This window comes from Ambystoma mexicanum, chromosome 8 (assembly GCF_040938575.1).
Source record: "Ambystoma mexicanum isolate Mex_15411 chromosome 8, UKY_AmexF1_1, whole genome shotgun sequence".
Lineage (NCBI taxonomy): Eukaryota > Metazoa > Chordata > Amphibia > Caudata > Ambystomatidae > Ambystoma > Ambystoma mexicanum.
The window spans coordinates 438,763,302-438,780,850 of record NC_090929.1 but is presented as its reverse complement, the minus strand read 5'-3'; the positions used below and the strand labels follow the sequence as shown (position 1 = coordinate 438,780,850).

The window sequence follows — 17,549 nt, the reverse complement described above, 5'->3', positions numbered from 1 at the left end:
GAGCAGCAGAGGTAAGAAGCTATGCTTTTGGTGCAAGAGGGGGAGGAGGCATCAAACCATAGTATAACCATTGCTGTCGACCAGGCAGAGACTGGTTTCATACAGATTAATAATGGGGTGGTTCTCAGCCGTCGAGCTTGGCTTTGCTGCACTGATTTCCGCCAGGAGGTTCAACACAAGATCCTCACCGACAATACCACAACCATGTTCTATCTGCCCAAATGGGGGGGGGAACGCACTCACGTCTCCATCTGGCACTGGACCATACCTCACAGAATTCGGATCCTGGTTTTCCACCTGCCAGGGATTCAAAACATACGGGCAGATTCCCTCAGCAGGAACTCTTCTCAGATGCACGAATGACAACTGAACTACTCCCAAGTGTCATAAATGTTGTCATCCGGACTCCAGGGGGGACGCATTTCTCTTTTCCGTGGACGTGTATGTTCGCCTTTGCGTTTCCTCATTTTCCCCTGATGAGGAAAACAGTTCAGATGTTTTGCAGGGTTCCCTGCAAAATCATTCTGGTGGCCCCTTTCTGGCCCAGGCAGACCTGGTTCTCCGACCTTCTTCATCTAGCAAAGGACGATCCTCTTCAACTGGGTTCCCAGCCGGATCTTCTCTCTCAGAACAAGGGGATGGTGTGGCATCACAACCCAGGATCCCTCAATCTAGCGGCATGGCTCCTGACCAATCCGAATTCAGCAACCTAAATATACCGCAGGATTGTTGCCGCATTTTGGCTGTGGCAAGGGCTCCTTCTACCAACGCATCATACACCCGTAAGTGGAAAAGGTTCTGTGTCTGGTGTCCTCAACAATCTAACCTGCAACCATTGCGGGTTTCACCTCAACAACTCCTTCCTTACCTTTTGCTGTTTGCAAAGGATGGTCTCGCAATATCGTCTATCAAGGCTCACCTGGCAGCGATTTCAAGATTCACTCAGGAAAGGAATTCTATGCCTCTTTTCAGTGATAGATTAATTAAGCATTTCCTCAAGGGTCTTTTCAGGACTCCCCCAACCCCCTCTACCCCCCTCCCCGTTTGGAGCCTCAACCATGTGCTCTCAGCACTCATGAAACCACTGTTTGAGCCTATGTCAACGACTGTGATAAAATGTCTCACTTGGAAGGCAATTTTTCTAGTCGCTATTACGTCCTCTAGGTGAGTATCGGAACTGCAGGCTCTGGTCATTGACCCTCCATATATGCACTTCATGAAGGATAAGGTTCTGCTCTCTACGAATCCACACTTAATTCCAAAGATTCCATCAGACTTTAACAAGAACACTACTATTGCCTTACCAACTTTATTCCCTAATGCTTCTACTTCAACGGAAAGAGCCTTGCATTCCCTGTTCGTCAAAAGAGCTTTGAAGCACTATCTGGATCGCACAAAGTTGTTCAGAGCATCCAAACAACTTTTTGTGGCTTTCGGCCCCTCCAATAAAGGGAGGCCGATTTCTAAGCAAGGCATCTCACGCTGAGTGGCGTCAACTATATCTTTCTGCTGAGGGTGCTACAGAGCTCAACCAAGATGCCGGCTCTGTGCAGGCCTCCCATTAATCCTGGGCAATTGGTAACCTGAGGCGAGAAATACATTTCCCCGTTGCCTGAGACCATTTCGCCAAACTTCGCGGAACACAAAGTGGGTTCACAGCGCTGCAGAGAACTCTGTCGGCAAAGAACCAGTGGACGGACGCAGACCGCGTGGTGGGCTTGGTCCTCGGTGGCGTGCCAGCTGTCGACCAGCAGCCTGAGGTGGATGGTAGTGGCCGGCGGGAGACCACTCGAGGCTGTTCCTTGCTGGACACGCCCGGGAGCTTGTGGGAGAGCGGGGTGCCTGGTGGATGTCCCTGGTGGGGTCATTCGTCTCAGAGAGCTGCAAGTGTCTTCGCGCCCATATGCGGTGCAGACCATGTAGACGCCGACAACGACTGTCCCACAGGCGCAACGACGAAAGATACTGACCATGACAGCCACAGCCCCCCCCGCCCTCCCCCCCCGACCCCACCTTAGAAAGAAATGAGGCCCTGGGTGTTGGGAGAATTCTCATTGATGGCTAATTTCCCTCACTTAGTGAGTCCCCCAGCAGCTTTGTTGGACCTCTGGAGTTTATTTTTTTCTACTTGGTAAGAGTGTTAGCTGTTAACCCACTCTTACTTGTGTTTTGCCATGTGTATTTCTCTGTTTTTGTGATTGTGGACTCTGGAGTACACCACTTCAGTAGCCCCCTTCTTTTGTGTGTCACACAGCACCTTCAGTGCAGTGGCACAGGGTTGTCTTTGAGACTTCCCACTGACTCTATTTCTGAGGCTGACTACAGTCCCCCAGAAAAGGGTAAAGTTGCCATTAACTTTACTTAGTCAATCTACCACAGATCCAGTACACCCCATCTTCCATGGAGTACTGGAAAGCGTTACTTCATATCCCTTTTTTATCTGTACCTCCTAGAGCATGTTTCGCTCTTTTAACATTTAGACTTGGCTGGTGGCAGTGGTATCTACCCTAACATTTCTACTGCGATTATATTAGATAAACGTGGTACTGTTCTTGGCTATTATATTAGCCTCGAACATAAACCTGCTTGACCAAATCATCTTTCTTTTGGCTCAGTTTTGGTTTATTCGCCATTTCTTTTTGTTGAAGTCCTTCTTGTGTTTTACTTTTTGCGGCAAACTAAATTTGCCTTCTTTGTTCACTGTCTTTTGGCGGGCTTTTGCTCAGAAGCCCTCCTCAAGGCGCCTGGGTGTCTAGGTGGGCTGAATGTGAAGGAGGGGTGTAGTCACCCCCTACACAGGGTATCCTAGGAAACCCAAGTTGCACTTTGTCATGATTGGCCGGGGTAGTTGTCCGGGCTGGACAACCCCCCTGCTGGGTGATTGACAGCCAGGCTGTGAATGGGGTTTTTTCGCATAAAAGGCAGGTTTCTCGGGCTAGAAGTCAGAGAGTCGCCACTGGAACTACAAGGAACCGAAGAGAAGCAGAGAGAACGACGGCTGCTGCAACTACCCCGTCCCGGTGAAGCCCTGCTGCAGTCCTGAGCTATCTTCCCTTCAATGACTTAGAGAAGATCCAGTCCGGAGCATTCTTCCCTTGAGCTTGGTGGGGATAACCAGCTCATCTTCTACAGCCAGAGGATCCTCTTCCTTGGTCGAAATCGCTGCACGCTGCTGTAGTGGTCAGGATAGCCACCTGAAGAGCCTCTCCTGTTTTTAAGGAGCGCCCCTTCTTTTTTCCTTGTCGTTGCTGCCGGCTTCATCCTTGTGTGGTGCAGACCCCCTTCAGACGTTCTCCTTCAACAAATCTCCAGGAATCGTGGGTCTGCGGGAAACCAACAGGAACAACTGCCAGGGCACCAACTACACCATTGGAACAAGGTACTGTGTTCTGCTGCGGAGACTGGGTGAATCCCTTTTTCTTCATTTCCAAGGCTTGCCCTTATCTTCCCTCCTTCTTATAACTTTTGCTTCCGAACATTGACAATATCGGAGTACTCTTGGCTACGTTGAATCGTGAACTGTCTGACTGTGTGATCTTCGACAACAGGTCCCCAGTGTCACTTGACCCTGGCTCCGGCCCTTTGACTCTTGAACTCCTGTCTCTGAGTGTTTCTCGATTCTGTCTGCCTTACCAAAATATTGCCTGTGATTTTTGCCTCCAACTCCCTCTGGGTATCTCAGGTGCTAAGTGTGTTTTTGCCCCGGTAGCATTTCATGTCACGGATACGCGTTTAATTAGTAGACCGAACTGTCAAAAACTGATCGCGATCGTATTCGCGGTAACATGTTTTGTTCGTAACACCGGTCCGTTTAAACACAGGGTACTTACCTTGACACTTACTGTACAAGGTGAATTGGTTAGTTGTAGTATATTTTTCGTGTGGTTTTAAATCTAATAGAAGTGTTGTGTTTACAACAAATGGTTTAACAATAAATGTACTTATATTTTTCTACCTGAAACCTTGAGTCAGTGTTTGCTTGAGTCACAGTAATTGTGGTCCCTTTGTGTAATCTTTGCTACTGCTCATACTCGAGATAAGCCTGGCTGCTCCGCCACTTCTACCACTCTGACATAGTAGTACAGGCTTGTACCACAGGTAAAACTTGTATTGCCACCTGTAGTCTTAATTGTGTGTAGTGGTCCCTAAGGGCACTGCACTAGATTCTGCCTAACAATGGGCACCTGAATCGACACCTCCAACTTCCACCAAAACAACTGCCACAAGCTGTGACTGGAACGAAAACGGCGCGGGGCCCGCCGGGTTCCCGGCCTACCCACACCCCTTTTCCACATCTATGGTGCCAAAACTCTTGCCTGCCATTGGAGCTTTCTCTGGATCGTGGGAGTTGCACCCGATCGGTGGCTAACCCGCACAACCCCCGATTGGCGACCGCCCCCCGCCCCCCACAGAGCGTCTCTAAATCGTCCACAACACTGAGTCCAGGGCTGGGCTGAAAAAACACCTGGGGCGCACCGAGTGCTGAGGCGGAGTCTCCAGACAACTCGGACACCGGCCCTCATCATGCAAGAGATCTGCAACAACGTACGCAGCAACGAGACCCTGGACTGACACATCCGCCGCCCATTGGAATACAAGAGCTGCAGTGACAAATCCCTCCCCCCACCCCGATAACACTCCAGCTAATTCCATGGGGGCCACCCCCAGGACATACGAGGGGGGTACGCCGGGAGCATTGGCCCGATTGGGTCCCAAAACCACAAGAGGAGGTGAGGCGAGCAGCTCACGACGGCCCACAGGCCTGAGTCAACCCACAATACCGCTGGCGTATGTTAGGGAGAATTCTCTCTTTAGGCTGAATTTCCTAACCTAGTGAGTCCCCCAGCAGCTTTGCCGGATTTCTGGAGTCTGTTTTTTCCTCCTGCCAAGAGTGAGACTCTTTTTCTCCCACTCTTGGACATGTTTATGGTGTTCCTTTGACTGTTAATGTGTTTTATGGGCTATGGGTTCCTTTACTCCATAGGGTCTCATGTGTTTTTATTATGTGTGTTACACAGAACCCTCCGTGCAGTAACACAGGGGTGTCATAGTGACCCCCCACCATAGACTCCATACCCTGGGACTGACTACTGTCTCCCAGGGCATGTAAAGTCACCATTGGCTTTACTAGTCCCAAATTATTAACAGAAACCAGTACAAACCATCATATTGTGGACGTACTGGTCGGGGCAATTCGATTGCTCCGGGGTCTGTTAGTCGAGGGGGCACATCTCCGTCCCCCCTGATCGAGTTTTGGCTGGTGGCAGTGGAAACTACTTTTTATATTCGACCGCAAATTTTCCTATGGGATTTTCCCATTGTTCGAGGCTACCAACTTTAATTATTTAATTCTCATAGCCTCGAACATACCGCCGGTTTATTTATTTAATATTAATTCGCCGGTTGGTATTTTTTGCCAGGACTCAATTCTAAAATGGCGTTTGCGTTCTCTTCTGTGACTCCAACCCAAGTCGAGCCCTTTGTTCCACTTATTGGCGGGTTTCTCCACAGAAGCCTCCAAAAGTGGTGCCACTCTGTCTGGGTACCACAGGGGGTGTGGGAGGGGGGGGTTTAGGCACCCTGGACTGAGTTACCTTGGTAACTCAAGTCGCACTCTTGTGTGATTGGCCCAAGTGGTGAGCCGGCCGGCTCACCACTTAGCATGTTTGATTGACAGCTAGGCTGAGTAAATGGGGGTATGCTGCATAAAAGCAGGGCTTTGGGGACTAGAACTTCAGAAGTCGCCACAGGACCTGAGAATCCGACGAGGGAGAAGCTGAGCCGACCTACCACGACGACACCACCGGTGGAGCCCTGCGGAACCGACTCACCACTTCCCGACAACAGAGAAGATCTCCCGTCTGGAGAGGCTTCTTCCCCTGACTGGTGGGCACAACCAGTTTTACCTTCCTTCTTCGCAACCCAGACCGGTTTGTGGTCGAACTGCCCGTGCCAAGCACCCCGGCGGCCGGATAGCCACTCACCACTGAACCGCGAATCAACAGACCGCTCCTTGTACCTGAGAAACTCAGCGGCTGGTTTATTCCCTGGCAGTGCAACAGACTCCTGTCTTCCTCCACGACGAGATCCTCTCTTCCCCCGGACGAAGCACCGACTTGCATCCGCTGCCAGGAACCACTGCCCCCGCTGGAGTGTTCTCACCACTTTAAGGTACCGCGTCCGCCAGTCCTCCCTTTCTAAAGATTGCTACAAGGTAATAATAACTCCTTAACCTTCTGGACTGGGCTGGCCGCCTTGACCCTCCAACTGGTCCCTTTCTTTGGTCCAACTCCTTTTTGAACCGTTACAAGACTTTTGTGCACTGCAACCGTGTGACCTTGAACACATTTTGTTTGATCCTCTTAAAGTGGATCCGGCCTATTGAACTCTAACTTCACGGTGTTACTTTGCCTTCCTCTCGTTATGTTCTTGTAAAAGTGTTGGGATCTGTTTCAACTTGTTCTCTGCTTTTCTCTCCCTTTTAAAAACGAACTATTAGAATGCGATCTACGTTAAGCACTCTTCGCTGTCTGAAAATAAGTGGGGCTTTACTTAAGACTTGTCTAATATTCTTTTAAGGGAGTGTATATCTTTTAGTGACCGTGTTTTTGAATTGCTTAATATTAGTGCCTGTGTGTTTTTCTAGATGCGGTTTTAAATAAATAATTATATCTCTTTTATACCAAGCCCTGGTCAGCGTTTACTTGTTCTATTGTGTTCTCTTGACCTATTGTGAATACTCTGTATACTGCCTAACTCTTCTTGAGGGAAGTTTGACTGCTCAGCCACAGCTACCAAGTGAATCTGTGTGGTACAGACTGCTACCAAGTGGGTTTGCTGCCAAACACCTGTAGTCTTAAATCTTTTGCAGTGGTCCCAGAGGGAACTGCACAGGTTTCTGCCTAACAGCGTAGTACTGTCCGCACAGAGCTGGAACACCTCTCCACCGGATAAGCTCTGCTACCCCCGGAACGGGCAGTCCTGTGGGTCAGCTAACATCAAACGCACCCAATAGTGCGCCGGGCAGCGAGGCACACACTCGCGTTGCCCCCGACCACAAGGGACAGAATACAGTGGAAAAAAAGCAAACTGCCACACTGCCGGCGCCTCCAATGTTCCAGCACCCACACCCTGACATGCCCACTCTGAGACAAGAATACCGGTTGCAGCAGCCGATCATTGAAACAGGTGGGAGGCAATCTCCAGGCCTCACTCCTTTCCTCACCCCCAAACCACTTGACCCATACACCAGCCTCCCCCTGCCCAACATGAGGCTCTGCCACATCGGAGCCTAGCCAGCCCCCTCTCTGCTCCTGCCACAGGGATGCCGGGCGGCGCCCCTTAGGTGTGCAGACTCAAACAGTGGTCTTCATAGGAGGCGCCAACTCGACTCTGTAGCCCGGTGGATTACTCGCGGGCACCCTGTGCAGCGTTTCTGCTGGGGCACAGCCCCCCACCAGGACACACAGTACTACTCAACGGATTACTTTGACCCGGCACGCCGGATCTATCCAACGGCCTACCACAATAACTTGGAACACAACAATCACCAGCCCCTTGATCACAGGCACAAGCCACGGCACCTTCCTATCCTGTATCAAGGAACACAGCCTATGCCTTACGGCGAAACGACTCCCGAGAACCTGGAGCTCTACCTACACCGGTGCACAGGGCCAGGGGGTGTGGACTTCAACACACACCGACGGTGAAGGGCAGAAACCACTTCCACTCTCTCCAACACTAGAAAGCTGTAGTAAAACCATCACCTGGCGACTGTATCCAGGAACTACAACCGCCCCTGGGCGACAACCTCGAGGCACCTCGGCCCCTCGCAAAAGACAACTGACCCCAGCACCGAATTACAGAGCTCCGAGCACCGCCAACAAGATAATCCTCACTTTCAGCGTAACCCCAGTCCCACCAACTGCGCCTCGAAAGCCCCTCTGGGCCACCCCTCCCTCATCATCTACAAGCAACCTAGCATGGGCAAATCTGATAAATCCCAGAGGAAGCTGAACTTTGAGCCTGGTGCCATAGTCAAGACCCCCACTCTGCACACCCAACCGGGATCCCCGATGCCAGCAATGGAACAAGATGAAGAGCCATCTCAAGCCCCGGCCATTGATATCCGGGAGATTCTTCTCGACCTTAAAGCCGGCATAGGCAACCTCGACTCCAAACTCGACGCACTTTCATCCAGAGTCGAGCTGTTACAACACTGGCTCGACAAACACGGCGACAGGCTAGACTCGGTGGAACAGAGAGTCTCAGACCTCGACGATAGCAAACCACCGCTGGTAACTAAGGTGACCGCACTGGAAGGTCAAATGAAAGTGGTTGCTGCCAAAACGAGGACCTAGACGGGAAAACCCGCTGCAACAATATTAGACTGGTGGGGATGAGGGAGAGGCAAATTTCACTGAAAATGGAGGATTTTGTCGAAAATATGTGCAAATAACTTTTTGGTGCATCTGCATTTTCTCAATTATTCGTTGTTGAAAGAGCTCACAGGGTGCCGTCCAGCCGCCCAATCTCAGGGGCTCTTCCACGCCCTATCATCGCTAGGTTGCTTAATTTAAAGATCGAGACACGATCCGGAGACTCGCGAGGGACAAGAGCGAGCTACAAGTCGACGGCGACAGCATCCAAATTTACCCCGACTTTTCACCAGCAGTCAAAACCTCACGGAGATCCTTTACTGGAGTAAAACGCCACCTGCGAGACAGCCAAATGCAATATTCAATGCTGTTCCCTGTAAAGCTGAGGATCCAACATGCTGGGAAGGCCCAGTTTTTCAACTGCCGGTGGAAGCAAACACTTTCCTGGATGAACTTGGCTGTCGACCTCTAAGCAATTACCTAAGACAAGCAAGAAGAGACTGAGCCAGAAGAGACCCACCATGACGAAGCCGTACGTCACATTACATATTTGTCACCCACTGTATGCTTTTTCCCACTCGGGCACAGTGAAAATGGTTTATTGAAGGGAGCTACTGAACATGGATGGGCACTAGCGGCCCAAGCTCAGCACTGTTTGTTTGTTATCAGTTTGGGAGGGTGAGTCATTCGTCGGGCAGGTTGTGGGTTGCCCGTGAGAGGGAGGGAACCTGGCTGCTGACTATACTATTGTAAAACAAACAGTGAGCAAACTGCTACAACATGTGTCCTCTTTTTTTAAAAAAATAGGGGCTTGTTGGCGTAGGACTAGAGACAAGACTAGGGGAATGACAACAAGCTACCTTTAGATGTCCACACCAAAGGAAACAAGGATGGGTCTCAAACCAAATATTTGCAACACTCTGGGTACACGAAACTACAGAGGGAACGCGCCACGTGTGAACCAGTCCACCGCCGACCGACTTCGCAGTCAATCACTTACAGTCAGCACACATGTACACGAATGACTATGGCACCTGCTAAGTATGTCACCTATATCCAATACAATAACAATTCCTCACTCCATTCAAGGTAGCAACTTGGAATATTAGAGGGGGTAATAACCAGACCAAAACTCGGAAAGTATCCCAGTATCTTAGGAGACACAATATCGACTTAGCCCTCATACAGGAAACGTACCTTCTCCCAACCTTTGAGAGTCACTGGGCACCCGACTGGGGTGCCACAGATACTTCTCCTCTTATTCATCTTATGCTAGAGGGATGGCCATACTAATCAATAAGAAACTAAGTTTAGGCTACTGTCAACAGACAGCGACAGAGAAGGAAGATCGCTCCTGGTCTGGGGGGTACTAGAAGGGTGTGAAATTGTCCTGGTGAACTCCTATGGCCCAAACATAGACGGGGCGAACACCTTTGATTGGGTAATGACACACCTGGTGGGGGCAGACTCTGCCACGATCATATGGCGGGGTGGTCTATACACCTCGCTAGACCCCAAGCGGGACAAGCCGCACACAGTTAGCAACACTCCCTCTAAGGCGAGTCTCCAGATTCACGAGATCTGTAGGGCCTACGACCTAGTAGATGCATGGAGACTTATTCACCAAGACTCACGTGACTAAACCGTCCACTCCTGGGTCCACAATACCAGCTCACGTCTAGACTACCTGTTGGTGTCTAAAAACAGTCGATTCCAATGGGGTACTTGCCGGTACTTCCAAGAACACTCTCCTACCACTCCACTGTCGCCCTTGAATGCATCCCCACAGATTATAAGCAAGGTAGACCCCACTGGAAATTCAAATCTGGAGCCCTCCAGGACCAGGTGTTTTCCCAAGAACTCTGGTCCAAGATCACCTCCTTCTTAACTATCAATCAGGACTATGTAACATCGAATGGGACCCTTTGGGAAACGTAGAGTGCTATGTTAGAGGGATATTCTTGGCCAAAGAGAACAGGATACTGAAAATGTTTAGGAGTGAACTCGCTGCCAGAGAGGCAAGACTGAAAGAACTTGAACGCACTTGCGCCACCCTAAAAGACCCTCTCTCCTTTGCCCATTCAGGTCCACCACCGACCGCGAAACCCGATTCCTAACACAAGGCGACTGCGTCCGCCAGTACGGGAAGGCCAAACACCAGGGGCCCTTCCGGCATGGCTGCTGGTAGCAGATAGAAAACCCCCACGGGTAGAATGTATCCTAAACCCTCCCTCAGGGCGCTCTAGTCTACGCATAGGACTTAATAGTGGAGTTCTTCCACGCCTTCTATCATGACCTATACAGCTCGAAACACACAAGCAGCCCAGAATCTCTCCAGCAGTATCTAGAAGACACATAGCTATACTGGGTTAATGACGCGCTGAGGGAACCCCTAAATAAATCACGAACGCTCAAAGAAATCCTCGGAGCGATAAAAGAACTCCCAGGTACCAAAGCTCCAGGCCCCAACGGGGAATTTTACAAGGCATTTGCCCCACTCCTAGCACCAATCCTACTGCCGGTATTTGAAGAGGCACTAGAGACAGGCTGCTTACCCCCCACACTCCGAGAAGCAAACGTGATCCTCCTCCATAAAACAGGGAAACCCCCGAAGATTGCACCTCGTACAGACCAATTTCACTAATGTATGTAGCTAAAATCCTTGCAAAGATCCTCACCTACAGATTGCTGCCCCCAATGCCGGGTCTGGTGCTCGCCGACCAGGCAGGTTTCATCCCAGGTCGCAAAACAACATTTGGTATTAGACACATATTTGGAGTCATCGAAGTACTCGACCCATCATCCCAAGCCATGGTAATTCTGATTGACGCAGAAAAAGCCTTTGACTCTGTTGAATGGCTAAATCTCTTCACGGTTCTGAGGAAAATGGGCCTTGGCGAACGCTACCTAGATCTGGTCTCCTTCCTCTACAAACAACCCCTGTCCAGTATAGTACTCAGGAAAGTAAAATCCACAAGTATAGAACTTCAAAGGGGGACCAGGCAGGGCTCTATTGTTCACACTGGCAATGGACCACTTGGCTGCCAGCCTCAGGGCCAGACAAATGAAGAGGGGTCTTTCCCTGGGCCCCCAAAAACTAATGCTATCTTTATATGCCGTCGACGTAGCCCTATTCATCAGCAACCTGGCTGAGAACCTAAACCCAGTCATGTGTGAAGTTATCAAATTCGGTGCCCTCTCGGGTTTAAAAGTTAACCACACAATATCAGTCATATTTCCTGAAACCAAAGAATGCAGAGACGACTTTGGGTTTAGGTGGGAACACACAGGAGTGAGATACCTGGGGATTCTAATGTCCAGAGATCACCAAGAGCTTTTTCGTGATAACTACGGGAAGGCAGGGGAAAATCTGTGTGACAAAATATCCAGGTGGAAACACCTCCCGCTCACACTGTGGGGCCGGGTCCCCATTGTAAAGATGGTAATTCTACCCAAGCTTCTCTACCTGTTTGAAAATATCCCCCTACTACTGTCACAGAAGTTGCTTCTGCAAAGCCTAATTCTCGAGCTTATCTGGGCTGGCAAGCCTGCGAAAGTAGCCCATGCAACACTTACTCAGCCAATTGCAAAAGGAGGCCTAGCACTACCCGTCCTGGAACGTTACTACTGGGCTGCCCGGGCCCAATTTCACAGACACTGGTATGCAACCCAGTTCATAAGACCTCATGTCCAAATCGAACTGGCCTTAATAACCCCCAAATCTATTGCAGGCCGCCATTATTGGCGACATCCAGGTTCCACCTACAACCCTGAACATAGTACACTCCACTTATGCGATATGGAAGAAAATTGCGCCGAAATGCAATGTCCCGGTCAGGTTTTCTCCCCTTATCCCAGCGAGATTCATCCCGGGGATCCCACTAACCGCAGAAAAGGTGTACCTTCAGTGGACCAGCAAGCTACAGATTGTCACACTAAACGACCTATTCATAGACAGGACCTTTTTAACGCCACAACAAACGCTTGCACGGGGTGCCGACTCTGCCCTAGACACATTTATATATTTCCATCTCCGCCACACACTCCAATCGCTTTTTCCCACATTTCCAGCACAACCACCTGTATGGCAGCTCCTGCACAGGGTAATCCAATCTCAAGAGGAAGGTAGGCTGGTATCCACGATTTACAAAAACCTCCTATCCGAGACTACTACCCAGTCAACGACCCCGAAGACGAGATGGGAAAAATCAATGAGGATCACGATCCCGGACGAAGTCTGGTCATACGTCCTGGGGCAAACCCAGAAAGTGTCCCTAAACTCACGTTATAAACAAATACATTTCAATTTCCTGCACCAGGTGTACCACACCCTGGCCAGACTCCACAGTCAACGTCCAACCATACCAGCAACATGCGAACGTTTATACACCTGGCTTGGGAGTGCCTGTCAATAAGTCGATTCTGGAGGGAGGTGCTAGAATGAGCCTCCGCAATAGTGGGCGAACAAATCGAGCACAGCCCCAAGGTAGCAATGCTGTGATACACAAAAGACATACCGATTTCGGTGAGGAAGTTGACTAGCTTGTTGCTGGTTCTGGCCCGACGGCGGGTCGCCACAATCTGGGGGAGAAGACGCCCCACCACTACACAACTATGGCTAATAGATATAAAATACTGTCAAGACACTGAATTGAACTTTATCAAGACTCTGCCCCTTCACGCAAGGCCTCCAGATATATGGGGCCCCTACATTAACTATATAATTTCCGCACCAGACTGAAACTGTCCACATAATCTAAACCATCCGCTAATGTATCATCAAACATTTCAATTCCTTGGCGAAAGCCTTATGCTGAACCTACTGCACAATTATATGACTGTTCTATATCCTTTTATTTCACCATCGGAGGGAGGGTGGAGGGTGGGGAACACGTGGCACACTGTTGGGACTTGTTGTGTTATGATTTGAAATGAACAAAAATAAAGTTTAAAAAATAAAGAAAACAAGATCTTTCTGCCACACTAAAGCCAACAAACCTTTACAGTCGGCTCCCAGAGCTCACTCAACAAGGTCCATGGCGACTTCAGCGGCTCTTTGGGTGGGCATACTGGTCCAAGATATTTGCCAGGCAGCGACGTGGGCAGTGCCCCACACATTCACCAGGCACTACTGTCTCAATCAACAGCATACTGAAGACTTACAGGTGGGACATGCAGTGCTCCAACACCTGTTCCAGTAAGGTAAACCCTGCAGCTTCCGTTTCTTTTTTTTACTATATGTTTGTTTTCTTGTATTGGTTTGAAGGGATGCCCTTCTCTTGTTGACCATATTGCCTCATGTCTATGTCCTGTTTGCCTGTTATGCACCTCCAGGCTCTCTTACTGCTACAAAGTCCCTTCACAGCATGTGAATCCATGGACGATCCAATGCTGGAGAAGGGAGTATTTTCTTACCTGTAACTCCATTTCTTCAGCGATAGTATCATTCATGGATTCATATGCGCTCTTCAGCCTTCCCCTTCAGGCAAACAGTCTCTTAGGACATCCTCTTTTTGGAGAGGTTAAAATCTGAGGGGAAGCGGCGGGGGCAGAGCTATACTCTAGACATCCCATTGGTGCGGCCTAAAGCACCCATAACGACGTTGATGGGACACTTGAGGTGTCAGTTTTTTCCATAGGAAAACTACTAAACTAACGTTGCCGAGGTTTCCCAGCCAGACGACTGGGTATATTCACAGCATGTGAATCCATGAACGATACCAACGCTGGAGAAATGGAGTTACAGGTAAGAAACTACTCCCATCTCACACCTTTCCTTTCCTTCTGTACTCACTCACGCATTCTCTTCAGGCTCCCTAATGGCAGAACAAAAACGACCGGGGGGACTGCGATGGGTGAGGGCTCATGGGTAACCTACACATCACAGTAGGGATAGTGTTAGAAACACGGCCAGGTCGGCATCCCTTTTCGAACTTCAAAAACAAGATGGAATACTCTGCAGTTACCACTAGATGTCGGACTATATGCACAGCATGTGAATCTAAGCAGATACAAGCCCCAGAAATATGATTACGGTGAGTAATGTACATCAGATTTTTGATGTTTCTTGCAAAGACTGGCTGATAAGGTTGGTTTAAATGCAGTTTTTCTGCATCTTAAGGTTTTCTTCTGTTGTGAATTTCAGCAAGAGCTGTTCAAGATCCTGCACTGTATCCTGCTGAACGGTGAGACAAGGGAAGCTGCTCTCAGTTACATGGCAACTCTGGTTAACAGCAACCTGAAGAAGTCACAATTGCAGGTAAGAGTGCCATACCTTCTTCAAAAGAAGTCTTGAATCTGTCTGCTTGCTTTTTAAAGATGACTTGCACAGTAAACGAAAATCCCTTCGCTTCCCGCCCTTCCTACCAATCTTACCTGGATTCGTCCCACCTGTCTTCCTTCCCAAATTCCTAATACTAAGTCACATCTCCTTTTCTCATAGAAGAGTGGTCAAAAGACACAGTGAATATTTCAATAGATGCACAAAAAGGAAAGGCCCTAAGGGTCCCCAAGAAGGTACAGCCATAAGAGCTGCATCCCCAGTGTAACCTTGATGGTGCTCACTATGGAAGAATGGTAAGGGGCATCACAAAGAAGCTACATGTTCAGCACTCTGCCAACGAGGGCAGAAATTGCACTTTCGAAGGGATTGTGTCCTCCTACGTATTCCTTATCTTAGATATCTCCTTCCAGCTCTGCTGGCCTCGGATAATTTTTCTCTAGAGGGCACTGCGCGTCGACGTCCTCTGGGTCGATGTCCCTCGACAGCCGCCGTATCGACGTCAACGTCATGCTGCCTATAAAGGCCGCGCGCAGCGTCCGTTGCTCAGTTCCGTTTTTCCGCGCTTACTCAGTGCCTCGGAATACCGTTGCTCAGTTTTGTCAGGTTAATCCTATTTACCTCGAGTTATTCGATCCGTACTCGATGGCTTCTTCGTCGGAACCGACAACTCCTCGGTCCGGCTTCAAAAAATGCCGAGATTGTGGGAAAAAGATGTCGCTGACTGACCCTCACAGAGTTTGTCTGTGGTGTTTGGGAGCTGAACACCATTGTTCGGAGTGCGAGGACTGTATGTCCATGACAGCTAAGGCCCTGAAGGAGCGTAGGGGGAAGCTGGAGAAAGGTAAGACTTTTAAAGCTTCTTCTTCCTCGACGAAGTCGAGACATTCGTCTCCTCATCACCATTCGCGCTCCAGGTCTCGGAGTGGGTCCCATCACTCCTCGAGATCAAAGCACTCGAAGAGGAGACGTCGAAGATCCCCTTCTCCGTCTTCCTCTTCCTCTGTTTCTCCAAAGAGAATCCCTTGCCCCACGAAACATAGTTTCCGGGCTGAATGGGAGGAATTCCGCAAAAATATGATGTGCGTCTTCGAGAAAGCGGCCTCGACCCCCTCGAAGACTGCCGAGAGCGATGCTCTGGTCGAAAGACCCAAAGGTCAAAAACGCTGCGAGTCGCAGTACCCGGCGAAGGAAACTTCTCGAGCGCGTCTCGAACCCTTGAGTAAGACTATGACCTCAAAACCTTCTTCGAAGGTTCCGTCGACGAAGGTTCCGTCAACGCCGAGGTCGGTGTCTTCGACTCCGTTGTCGAAGGGACCTTCGACACACGGGTCTGTTGACTCGACGCCATCTTCGACACCGGCGTCGACGCCAAGAAAAGTCATGGTTACGACACACCGAGTGGCTATCCCCAGGTCCTCGATGACGTCGAGATTGTCGACTTCCTCGAGCAGAATCCCAATTCTGTCGAGGTCATCGAGGCCTCCGCCTTTGTTTTCGACGCCACGCCCGAAGCCTTCGGCGTCGACAACATCGACGTTTTCGAGGCCGATTATGACAAGTTTGGCACCCTCTGCTTTGGAGATGGGGTTTACACCCTTTATGAGTTCAGAACAATTGAAAACTATGTCCTCAATTATGGAAGAGGGTGAATTGTCTGAACAGGAAGACACATTTGAGTTGCAGGGACCTGCAACCCCAGTTAGAGAGGAGTTATCCTATGAAGAACGCAGGTTAAAGGATCTTCATGATTCCTTACATGAGGCAAGTGGGTTAGACACTTCCCCTGAGGTGGAGTTTGCTAGGCCAGACCCGGGGGAGCATGCTGAAACCCCCTATAGAGCCTTAATGGCCAGGATCACAGAGTTTATGGGGTGGTCTGCACCTTCACAGTCTTTCCAACAAGATGACCTCACAGATATTCTTGACAAAGGCCCACAGGAGGATCCTGTAGTGCCCTTTCATAAAGCTCTTCAGAGGAAGATTATGACGAAATGGGAAACCCCAGATGTCGTCCCGGCAGTAAATAAAAAACTGTCTACAAAATACAGGGTATCTTCTGCAGACCTGGAGTTTTTGTCAAAACACCCATCCCCAGAAAGTCTGGTGGTACAGGCAGCATCTTCTACTGATGTCAAGACTGCTTACCCTACCGTCCCACAGGACAGGGACGATAAGAAATATGATGCTATGGCAAAGAAAGTTTTTTCGGCATGTAGCATGGCGTTAAAATCTGTTAATGCTACTTGCACCCTTGCTAGATTCAGCCATACACTTTGGGAGTGTGCTTCTACAGCGGCTGACTGCATCCCGGAGGGAGAAGAAAGGGAGGCGTTCCTGAATATCATACAGGACGGTAAAGACGCTATGTGCAAATCCCTCCAGACGGGCATTGATTCGGCTGACAGTATCAGCAGAGCAATGGCGGCAAGTACAACAACCCGGAGATTCGCTTGGTTGAGAAAGTCTGGTTTTGCCCCATATGTGCAAGCCAGGCTCTTGAACATGCCATTCGATGGCTCTTCTTTGTTCGGGAAAAAGGCGGATGACAGTTTAGAGAAACTGCAAACTTCAAAAGCAGCAGCAAAATCCCTAGGTGCTGCAATCCGTCAGACACCTTTTCGTCCCACAGGAACCTCTGCGAGGGGTAAGTCCTTTCGCTTCTACTCCGCATTCGGAAGAGGTAGAGGACGACCGGCTCAAAGGGGACAAAGAAGAACTACCCGAGGTGGACGGGGTAGATATTCAAAAGCCGCAGCAACAGCAGGTGCCTCTTTACCATCGGCATCTGCATCAGCTGCCCCAAAACTCCTCTGAGGACTTCCCTCACAGGACACCTGTAGGAGGCAGGTTGACTCAACATCTGGCGGAATGGCAGGCTATCACGTCAG

The 17,549-nt window shown here is 49.7% G+C and overlaps 1 protein-coding gene across 2 annotated transcripts in view; it reads left to right on the top strand.

The window, feature by feature from the left end:
* Positions 1–17,549, top strand: part of UBE4B (ubiquitination factor E4B) — a 2,401,822-nt gene that overhangs the window by 849,291 nt on the left and 1,534,982 nt on the right. For both annotated transcript variants that reach the window (XM_069609995.1, XM_069609996.1), the window contains one exon: positions 14,524–14,637. In XM_069609995.1, coding sequence (XP_069466096.1) covers positions 14,524–14,637 — 114 coding nt within the window. The remainder of the gene's footprint in view (positions 1–14,523; positions 14,638–17,549) is intronic.